This window comes from Pinus tabuliformis, chromosome J (genome assembly GCF_031772625.1).
Source record: "Pinus tabuliformis cultivar Carrire ecotype Pingquan chromosome J, CPIR1, whole genome shotgun sequence".
Classification (NCBI taxonomy): Eukaryota; Viridiplantae; Streptophyta; class Pinopsida; order Pinales; family Pinaceae; genus Pinus; species Pinus tabuliformis.
The window spans coordinates 474,557,325-474,568,924 of record NC_142295.1 but is presented as its reverse complement, the minus strand read 5'-3'; the positions used below and the strand labels follow the sequence as shown (position 1 = coordinate 474,568,924).

Below are 11,600 nucleotides of genomic sequence, written 5' to 3'. Positions count from 1 at the left end.
TATCAGTAGCAGTAGAGGCAACAGAGCCAAGCATACTTGTGCGCGGCAAAGGGAAGAGAAATATTGTCGACCACATGGAGGAGGAGAAAAGCTGCAAGTTTCAAGGAGATCCACTTGTAGAACAAGTAGCTATGGCTATTCAACAGAAGAGGCAGTAGCACGACAAGTGATTCACATGAAGGTAGAGGTGTAAGAAGAAAATGGAAGAAGCAGAGAAGGATTTGCATGAGTTGAGGGAGAAAATCCAGAAAGAACAAGAGTTGCACCAACATGAGAAGGAAGTGTAGTAGCAACAGATTCAGTAGGGGGCGCATCACGTGCAGATAGATGAAGCAGTGCCTGTACAAGTATTTAATTATTCTGAACATATGACATCAAGCAAATAGGGTGAATCCTCGTAGGGGAAAGACTTTGCTCATGAGATAAAATAGGCTCTTGAATAGTTGGATTCAGACATAGAGCAGCAGGAGTTGGAACAGGACACTGACCTCATGCCTCACCAAAGAGAGGTTGACTCACCTACTTCAATGCATCCAAACGATAAGCAAGTCTCGGATGACCAAGGAGGCACTGAGATCCTTGGCGGTCAACCGGAAGCAGAGATGCACAACATATCCTTTGACTAATCTCATCACAAAGTTGTGCAGTCTCAGAGAGTACCCACTCCAGAGGACCAAACATCCCCTATGAAATTTGAAGAGAAAGTGATCGTGACTGATGTGCATAAGCATCCAGCTATGTTGGCCAATGTAACTAGAGTGTATGCCGAAGCCACTAGCTCAAGTGTTCGTTTTCTCATATCTAAGAATGAGCGAATGGTGAAGGAACTATAGGTTTCTAAAAAGGGAGGAGACTTGGTCACAATGTCTGCTTGAGCTAAACTAAAGAAGGAAATACTAGATGAAGTATTGTCCTTGGACACAATTATGCAAGCATTGTACTCCAAGTTTGGTACCGTGCATCAAGTAGTCGTTCATCTCCACAGATGGCAGCAGCAATGTGCAAGAAGAGTACGCATCTTGAAGAACGTACATACTATTGTTGGTAACATGTGAGCATGGATGATGAAGTACAAAGGAGCCCCGCTTCAGTTGCCAAAGATGATGAAGCCTAATGTGATCGAGCTACAAGCACGTATCTGGATTCAAATCCGGAACAAGGAAGAACTACCACAACTCATCACTAGCATACAAGCTTCCCATGCATGAGTATCCAAAAGCATGGAGGTTATAGTGCACACTCATTCGATCCCATCACTTGGGACCCTCACCCAGGTGAAGACAAAAAGCCAAGTCCAACAGGAGCTTGACTTGCAATTCTATGAGTTGATGCGCATCGCCACCAGCCCAGACTTGTGTATCAATGTAGACATCATGCGCAAGTACGTTTTTGGTCCGACCACACTAAAGAAAATGATGTGCATACTCACAGACGAGTTGGACAGAAGAGCCCAAGCAGTGTACGAGATGCTATGGGGGCAAGGTTCAAGTTTCAGACGTATGTTAGAGAAAAACACACGGACACTCTCAAGGACTACCAATATTGGCATCAATATGTCACTGTTGATCAGCATGAGGATGTCAAGTAGTTGGAATTCTATGGTTGTCTAAGTCTGAATGATGTCTAGTTTGGCTTGTCCGAGCCATTGTTCACATGGGTACATGTGCATTGCAATTTTAAGTCATGTCAAGTGTAAGTCAAGTGTTAAGAGTGGATGTAACAGTCATAGAGTAGGTGAAGAGTCATGAGGGTAGTTGAATGGTCACAAAGGGGAATGTCAAGGGTCACCCCGCCCTTTGCTATAAATAGTCCCTCATAACTCATTGTATAGGCTTTTTGTCAGCCAAGCTTCTACTAAGACTATTTTGAAGAAGGATTGTACAGTATTATAACGCGCCTTGACTTCTCCACTGCATGGAGCTCATACATCTCTTTGGAGGAGCAGGCGGATGTGGCTATAACGTTCCACTGTTGGGGCTAGCAGGTTTACATGGATGTACTGTATGATTGTGACTTACACTTATTTATATAATAAGAGCCAACACATTTTCATGCAGATATTTTTATGGTAGTTGGAGTGCTCCGATTTCTTTAATGATATGTGTTGTTTAACTTACGTACTTGTGTATGAACTGATTCACATGCAATTACATGAATCTTGTTGTTAATGTATTGCATATGTTGTTAATGATGTCATCGTTTGTGTCGACTGCTCTGACGGACATCAAACAGACCTTTCACTTGAAACTTGCTATAACAACTGTCACACTTGTCTCAGACTGATATTGAGTGTTGTACGTGTTATCTTACCTTGTATGATGTGACTTCTGCATCCTAGTGGACTGCTCCGCCGGAAGCTGTGCATGTCCTTTATGTTGTGTGTTCCTAGCTGAGTTGGGATTGATCCCTTTCAACCTGAAATTCACCTTCACCTCCTCCCCTTTCAAAGTGTTGGAACCTCTCATACACCTTCCTTGACTCACTGCAGCAGTCACACCCGTGTTGCTCACAGAGTTATTCTACTTGCCTCTGTGCGACACCGTGGTCAAGGCATTACCTTACGACCCACTGCTGGGACTCCTACACCAAACGGTCTAAGGTCTAATTGGGATTTCTTACCAGGGAGATCCCCTTGACATGTTGGCGGGTACAACATTGTCAACAAGGAGAAAATGAAGGTGAAAGGTCACAAAATTGCATGTGAGGAAAATTGAAGGAAAAATAGAGGAAAATGAAGAAAATAGAGGCCTCAATGATAAAAATAATTCTATGGATTAGTTCACAGCTTTTTCCAGTTCAGTATTTGGAACTCTCATTCTATTCTCTCTCTCTCATACTCTTCCACACTTAGAGTTTCTTGGAGCACTTTTGGAGTGTTGTGATATAATTTGGAATTGGAGAAAAATTGCAAAGGAAAAATAGGAAAGCGCAAAAGGACAGTGGGATCAACATCTACAACGGGTTTTCTTTGTAGGTACCAAGTTGAATGTATGATTTCCTTGTTAGTTTTGGCATGCATGGTATATGCATGTGATTATTTGGTTATGAGATCTCATTGTCATGGAGGATTTCCTGGATTCACAACAGCTTTGCCTAGCCTTGACATTTCTTGGATAACCATGGTGTTGTGGGTTTTCCCATTTGTTTTTCTTATTAGTGCTCATGTTCCTTATAGTTATGGGTTGAGTTGTTATTTCCTTAAGCCTTGGTTGGAAAAATGCTTTGGAATCCTTGGAACAACTTAGGTTGAGTTACTAGTCCTGGAAGCCTTGGTTAGACAAACACTCTAGAGCCCTTGGTGGGTTGAGTTACTAGTCCTAGAGCCTTGGTTGGATAAATGATCTGGAGCCCTGTGGCAATCGTGGGTTGCATTACTAGTCCTGGAGTCAAGTTGGAACAAATTCTCTAAAGCTCTAGACAACTTGGGTAGAGATCGATCTATTATGTTAGTGATATTTGACCATGAGATGGAATCGTTGGTTGAGGGTTGAGGTGGTCTGGCTTCTAGAAGCCCTAGTTCAGTTATGTCTGATTTATTCCATGAGATCCCACATTCATGCTTGGAATATGGCATGGGGGTGATTGGCTGAAAGAGATATTTGGTTCAACTCAATCTATGATCAGGTGGTATGTGGAAGTCCTTGACTTGGTTGGATTTTACATATGTTAATAAGAGTTATTTCCTCTTGTATTTCATGAGTAATTGTATTTATTATTATGTGACTTTCATGGTTGGTTTATCATGATGTATATGTTATTCATTTATTGGTTATATGATGCTCATGAGATGTAAAATGGCTATGGCTCTTGATGCGTTTTGATTTATTGAGGAATGGTTAATGAATGTATGAGCTAATAGATGTTAATGCAATTATTATGACAGGTCATTAGACCTTCTTGACGATTATGAGATAAGTATGATATCCCTATGACTAGATATGTAATTATGACCTATAGATCACATGTTCATGATGTATTTGATTTGTCATGCTTTGGATGGGTCAGGTTAATTCCTATATCAAGTTTTGAATTAAAGGATTTGACTTTGTGTCATTCATTGTTTTGAAAAGTTTCATTAAGTTCTGGGAAGTGGTCTGGAGACTAGCCCTGAAAAAGTCCCTCAGATCTCACGGTCGTAGGCATAGAACTGGGTGAAAAAGATTGCAGTCTCTCCCTTGCTAGCTTATGCGTGCAACTGGAGGGTTAAAATCAAATTCTTGTAGTTTTTTAACAGCATCTAGGAGTCTAGGAAATTGAAAAAGAGGTTTAACTCAAGTTATAGGCACTTGGAAGGGCGATTTAGCCCTTGGGGGTCCTGTAGCACCTGAGGGACATCAGTAAGGTTTTGTTTTCATTGATTCCACTTCCTTAAGGTGATCTAAGAGGTTGATTCATATCATAGTAACTCCTCATCCCATATTTAACTCGGTGGAAGAGTGAACTTAGGTAAGTGTGGGAGGAGGGTGTTACAACTTGTATCTTTATATGGAAGAGTTTGGTCATTTATTTCTCTTCTTGTTGCTGAATGATACTCAGATTTATTCTCCTTCCGCACTGATGTACAAACAATATTCTCATCCATGTCTGAGTTTCTTTCAAATTGGTTGCTTGAATTTGTGGCCATGAGGTTCTTCTTCTTATTTTCTTTCTTCTTGTTCTTCGACTTTATCTCTAGATGTAACTTCCAACACTTATCCAATGTATGGTCATTAATGTTGCAATGGTTGTTGGGATCTTTGCAATGGTCTATTGCGGCCACCATATTTTTATCTTTCCCCCCTTTTCCTCTTCTTACCCTCTTTAGAAGCATCATCTTGCTACTTTTTTTATCCACTTGATTGCACTCTCGTGGGGCCCAAGGAAAATTTTAAGGATGGGATTTTATCTTAAAGTTTAGAAACCTTGGTGAATCGTACTAGTCTCTAATATGCAAAATTGTAAAAATTTTGGTGATATTTTTGTTGAAATATTTTGATTCCCAATGATTTTATATTAGTTGATATAATATTTTGGCGATTTTTAAGGTAAAATAATGGTGTACTATAAAATTTGGGCGAAACATTTGAGAAAAAAATGGAAATTGGTGGATCTTTTTTTGGAAAAACCATGGAAAATTAGCCCACCTGCAAATATTAGCCCCTAAAATTTTCTGTGGCGAGGCCTATTCTCTCCAGTTATTGTGCTTGTACAGAAGCCTCGACCATTGATTTAGGCTTGAACAACATCACTTGCTCCTGCAGATGGCAGTGTAGACTCCCTAAATACTTAAGGAGTACATCTGGTTTCTTTGGGGAGATACCCAACATTATGGCCATCTTTCTGAAATTGGTTGTGTACTCATGCATGCTTTGCCCTAGTTTTTGCCTGAAGTAGTGGCACAGATCCTTTATGTACCCAATAGGGAAGAAATGTGACAATGAAGGTTTTGAACTCCTGTCACTTAGTCGCTGGATGTTATCCCTCCAACCTCAGGGTCGTTGTGTGGCTCTCCCACCATGTCCGGTATCGGCCTCTAATTTCAATCGTGGAAATTATTTTTTTGTTCTTCCTCACTTTGATGGACATTGAAATAAATTTCCAATTGTTGCAACTAGTGAGTCAAATTCAAGGTGTCGATCTCGCCATGGTACATCTTAATATCAACCTTTGCTTCCATTTTAAATAGGGGTTGTGATTGATTACGACACTCAAACCTGGTTAATCTTTTTTAGGTTCTTTCTCTGGATGATTCTCCATTTCATCCTGATGTCTTGATCCCCCTTCTAATTTATCCTTTGCAATTGAACCCCCATCTTCTCCAAATATCTCAAGATTATTGCTAAGGGCCACCATGAGTATATTTACATTATGATTTATCTCAATAACTTGTTGTTCCAGCAGCGATAACCTCTCCTCTATAGGATCACAAGGGTTATTCACATATTTGTTGACTATGAGTAATGTTTTATGACTTTTGACCCAACTGATCTAGATCTCCTATAAATCTCCACAAGACACCCAAAGAAACTTCTTGTAATACCAATATGATCTGTAAATTGTCATGGATATTCCACTGGACAGTTCCTCACAACAGATCTGATAAAATTATATTTAAAATCTGAAATTCTACAATATTATAGTTTTATTATATTTTTGGATTTTTAGATAATTTATTGTTAATATTGCATGAATGTGAATCAAAATTATGCATAAAAATAGAGAACAAAAAATAAAATCTTACACACATTCGACACAAGATAAGCTCTTGGAAACCATTTCAGGAGAAAAACCTTGCCGAAAGGTGAGGTTGCTATGCTCTTTCTCTGAATGGGAATATGGTTGCGAATACAATGAAGTGTGGCATGTGGCCCATGGGATGCTATAGTGCAGAAATCCTTTCTAATTGTTATACTTCCTATCCCTCTTGGCTATTTTTTCTTAGTTATGGAACAAATGCACTCAAAAGAATGGAACTCCTTTCCTCTTAGTGGCCCAGTGATAACACAACCCAGTAGCCTACTAGTGGTTAGGATTAACTACCTAAACTCTTAACTAGAGTTACAATATAGACTCTTCTAGAGTCTCCTACATCATAATTATGTGGCTAACCTTTTATTCAAGAATAATGGGGACTTACATAACATCCTCTTGAATTATGGTGGTGAAAATGGGAATGTCAGCTTCTGAGCAACTTAACTTTGGCATACAAACTTTGATTGATGTGATTCTTGCGTCATTGAAAAGATTTTTGCGTGTAGAATAGGAAAAAGAAGGTGAAACTCTAAAGAAACAAATTTTACCCCCCAAAACATTTCATTTGATGCCTTAAAACACTCCTTGAAGGTTTCAGTCCCTATTTTGTCGAATTGGGTCCCACCAGTTAAAATGGCACTAAGTTTATTTATCCCCTTTTTCCACTATGAAAGCATTAAGATGGATGAAAAACAATATAACAATCCAATCTGGATCATAACTAATAAACACTAAATTTAACATTGTAAAGACAAATAAACGAAGTATGCATAATAGATAGACCTAATGCCCTTAGAGGGGATGGTAACTCCCTTACCCTAGCTTTGATGGAACATAAATTGAGGTTTTAGGGTGGAAACTGTATGGTATGAGCGAAGTTATATCAATGAATATGCCTTAGGATTAGTCAGTTCAACTTGCAAGAATGGAACCAAGTTGAGGAAAGGAGTTCTTGCGGAGGTGTTCAAGATAATAGGCCCAAGCAACATTAGAGGCTTAAGGAACGAAATCAATGATTAAGCTAAGTGATACTTAAAAATTAGGTATTTTCCAAAGATTATAGAGGTAAATTCTTATAGTTGAAGAGGCCTTACAAAGAGGAGTAAAAGGGAATTTATGGAAAAGGGTCATATTCAAGGTGTGAGAGATCATTGGATTAGCTATTAGAGTACCCAAGTCATATGGCATTGTCATCATGTCTTGGAGTTGCATACCATGGGATTGGTTACATTGGTGCTACAACTTATTAGGCCTAAATTGGTTTATGTTATGTGCCTTATGGAGTCATAGTGGTGAGACCAAAAGGTAATCCAAGGTACAATTAGAGTTAAAATATTAAAGAGTGTTTAAGGATATAATCGAAATTGACTCTATAAATAGAAATAACCAAATGGGATCAACATGGATATGGATATGAACCCAAATTAGAGCATCCCAAGTACCCATGGCCTCAAATTGGGGTTTGCATACCAATTGGATCCATGAATTTTGGGAATGCCCCAAATGGATGATTCAAGGGGTCAAAATGAGTCGAATAGTCATTGAGAAGAGGAACTCAAAGGAAAATAAAGAAACCTATTCCAATGATAAACATCCTAGCAAAATGTCTTATATAAACTAGGGTGGCATAAGATCGAGAAAAGTGATTGAGCCAAAAGACTCATTCTACAACCCAGTGTGAAGGCAATGTGTATGTATGTGCTTAACTTGCAGTTGACACATGTCCCTCTTAAAATAAAAATAAACTATTCTCTAAATAGAAAAGAATGTGGACTATAATAAAAAAGAAAAGGAAAAATATGTTATGCATGTTTAATTAGTTGTCCATATGACTTAATACAATCTCTTGTAAAGCAATTATCAGTAAAAAAAGCATGCCAGTAAGATGTTTAAACCTTATATTTTTCAAAAATATTTTAACACCTTATTTAAATAAACTATTTGAAGATCAATGTAAATTGATTTATATGGATGTCAACTTCATATATATCTATATATACAAAAAAGAAAAAGTAAAAATAAAATATACAATATGGATTATGAATAAAATATTTTAATATGAATTAATATTAGAGTATACTTAGAAATAATTAATAACAAAAAAAACATTTGAAATGGTAGTGTTTTACCATTAATTTTTTTTAGGTATAAGATTTTTTGGACTTACAAGTTTAAACTACCAAAATTCAATTTAAACAATGAGAAATTACACATCTTTTTTTACACTCTAAAATAAGTTTAAGCCTGAAAAAATTTGATACTCTAAATTTATATTAAATTTATCCAAACTCATAATAAATCTATACTTTAAATAATCTATTCTATTTCTATCCCAAAGAAAGTCAACAAAATAATATTGTAAGATCATTTCATTGAATGAGTTACACATAAAACCAACACAAAAAATAGACTATATAAAACACTTTAAGAGAAAACACATGCATGTGTAAATTTCGTATATTATTATAAAACCAATGCTTAAATCATTGCTACAGTAGTAATTACTTACTGATTAACTTAAAATTGAAATATATATTCCTTATCAGGTTTGACTATCCAAGATTCCCCTTAATAAATAACACAATCTTCAATTATACATCTAGTTTTCATACTAACGTCACCATGTCCCAAAGTCCAACAACAAATTTATGACTCATTGCATGATCCTAAAATTTCAGAAAAAAACGTAGAAAACACTTCCCTCCCATGTCCTGCATTGGACGGTTGTTGATGTAATATATGCTGGCCTTTAAGACTCAACACTGTGCTCATGTCCACCCATTTTCATACGTCTCGTATAACTTTTTAAAATCATGACTCTCCCACCAAACAAATTGATAAAAAACTTTTAGCTCCCGAAAGATGACACGACCCTTGCAATATAATATCTCCAAATGGTAACCCAAGAATCAAAATTCTTTGACCAGTTTTACATCTTCAACACAATCTTTTAGGGTTGATAAAAAGATATTGCCACTTGTCCAAAAAAAAATTGCAAGTCTCCAACTAAACTGTGCAGGTTTTCAAATCAGTGTATACAAATTTGACCAGCTTTATGGTCTGCAGAATGACGAAAATAAAACGTGGACATCAACCCCACCGACGAACTGTATTCGAAAACGACCCCTCCGCCTCAAACGGATGAAAAAGTCGTATTTTATCATGGCACCGGCGCTCGCAAAATTCGGGAGGGATGCGCTTATTTGAGGAGACCTGCACGCTGCCGTTAATTACTTACGGTGCTTGAAGAACTTCTGAACGACTGATTCCAGAGCAGTACTGACACTAATAAATTTCTGCAGTTTTTGTTAAACATGGGCCGAGCTCCTTGCTGTGATAGGATGGGAGTCAAGAAAGGCCCCTGGAGTCCAGAGGAAGATAGAAAGCTCATTGATTATATTCAGAAACATGGATTTGGAAACTGGCGTGCTATACCCAGGCAAGCTGGTAATAACGATTCTATGAACCTGCACATAAATTTTTTATAGGCATTTCATGAATATTAAGAAATTTTTTATAGGCATTTCATGAATATTAGGAATTTTTAACCTTACTGCATAAAGCTTTCTTATCTGCGCAGGACTTCTGCGTTGTGGGAAGAGTTGTCGATTGAGGTGGACGAATTATTTGAGACCTGACCTCAAACGTGGAAGCCTCAGTCCAGAGGAGGAGCAGACCATCATTAGGCTTCAGGGAGTTTTAGGGAACAGGTATGGAGCTGACTGAACTTGCAGTAAATTTCTTAGCCGTTGCTTCCTGATCATCCGGCTTATTTAGAATTCTTTGGAATAGGTTAAAACTTTCCAACTGCTCAATCATTTATTTATTTGTATTGAAGAATCCTGGTTTTAACGATTTTAACAATAAATGCAGGTGGTCGACCATTGCCTCGTACCTGCCCGGAAGAACAGACAATGAGATCAAGAATATATGGAACACCCATATAAAGAAACGCCTCACCCAGAGTGGAAGTGGAATAAATGCTGTGTCTACAAATTCAGCTTCATCTACTGTGCCCACAATTCCCGTGGCTGTCAATAATTGTTGGTCGAAGTCAATGTCACTGCAGCATTCTCATGGCTTTCCTGCTTCTCCCAATTCGAAGTGCAGTTTCTCTTACTCGAAAGATTCAGCGCCCCAATTCACAGCGGACGAGATAGGGCTACACGGAGCCGAGTATGATCAACATTTTCCGGAAACATGCAGCGCTTATCGTCATGACACAGATGAGCAGAGATCAGCGCACGATTATATCAATTCTTTAAAAAAATTTCTTGACATCTCCGAAGAAACTTCATCCCAAGAGCTTGGAAGTGAGGATTACAATATTGCAGGAGTCATAGATCCTAGTACTGAGGATTACTCTGCCGTAATCTCTGATTATATTGATCCTGAAGTATTGTTCTCTCATTCAACATTTCCTGGCAACCAATTAGACCATGAAATATTGCAAACTTCATTGGCCGATCATTCACAGGAATATAGTTCGAGCTCAAACAGTCTGGATATTTATACTCCAGTTTGTTTGTCTCCAGATTTTTTACTTGACTGGGCGGAGAATCCAATAGATGTGCCACTCTGGATGGAATAAGTCCACAATTTAGTATCTGTATAGCGATCGCATGTAATCTCTGTGTCGGGTACAGATATTACCAAATGACATCAGCAAAACTTCGAATATGGTTGTGCTTCATCTTTGCCGAGTATGTAATGGCTGTGAGACCGTTCAAACGAATACGTAAAATATGAATAATAAAATATTGAATCTTTTATTTTTTCTTAACTTGAATTTTAAACTAAGCTAGCTGTATAATACATTTGAGTTGTTCAAAGGATATACAAGTTTGATGGAAACACTTACGAAACCAGCTTCCAGTTATATATATATATATAAAATAAAAATTATGTTTAGTGAGAAATTCAAGTGTTTTATATTTCAAGTTTATCGAAGTCTGTAACGATTGTCACATTATCAAATGACTAAATGGGGTAATAGATTATGAATGTTTATTTATTAATTTATTTAATTTTAATTATAAATTATAAATTTTATTTAAAAAATATTTTAATTTATTATTGCAACGGTATAATAAATTTAATGGCAATTCTAAGTGTTTAATATATTTATTTTTAACAATAAACCATTTTTTAAAATAATTATTTTAAATCTACAATGAACTTTTAAAGAATTGGCAAAAAGTTTACCAAAAAAGGAAACAATGGTTTAAATTTTGTTCATGTTAAATATTACTTAAATTATGACCATACAATTTTTTTAATGGGTAAATTGCAAGCATTTGTATTGAGATTTTAAAAAAGTTTACATATCATTTCAAAGTTTTCATAGAAATTCAATAGACATGGAACAA

The 11,600-nt window shown here is 37.0% G+C and overlaps 1 protein-coding gene across 1 annotated transcript; it reads left to right on the top strand.

Annotated features, from left to right (window-relative positions):
- The first annotated feature begins 9,431 nt into the window (after positions 1-9,431).
- LOC149227877 (uncharacterized) lies at positions 9,432-10,951 on the top strand. Its single transcript, XM_089375590.1, has 3 exons — positions 9,432-9,678; positions 9,812-9,941; positions 10,105-10,951. The coding sequence occupies exons 1-3, from the start codon at positions 9,546-9,548 to the stop codon at positions 10,820-10,822; spliced, it is 981 nt and encodes a 326-aa protein (XP_089231716.1). The 5' UTR covers positions 9,432-9,545; the 3' UTR covers positions 10,823-10,951.
- Positions 10,952-11,600: the final 649 nt, after the last annotated feature.

What these genes read in the sequence shown, in the direction of transcription:
- LOC149227877 (XM_089375590.1), top strand. Translation starts at nt 9,546, where the DNA reads ATGGGCCGAGCTCCTTGCTGTGATAGGATGGGAGTCAAGAAAGGCCCC. An exon ending in TGCTATACCCAGGCAAGCTG is followed by an intron (nt 9,679 to 9,811) that starts GTAATAACGATT and finishes TTATCTGCGCAG; the next exon opens with GACTTCTGCGTTGTGGGAAG. An exon ending in CAGGGAGTTTTAGGGAACAG is followed by an intron (nt 9,942 to 10,104) that starts GTATGGAGCTGA and finishes CAATAAATGCAG; the next exon opens with GTGGTCGACCATTGCCTCGT.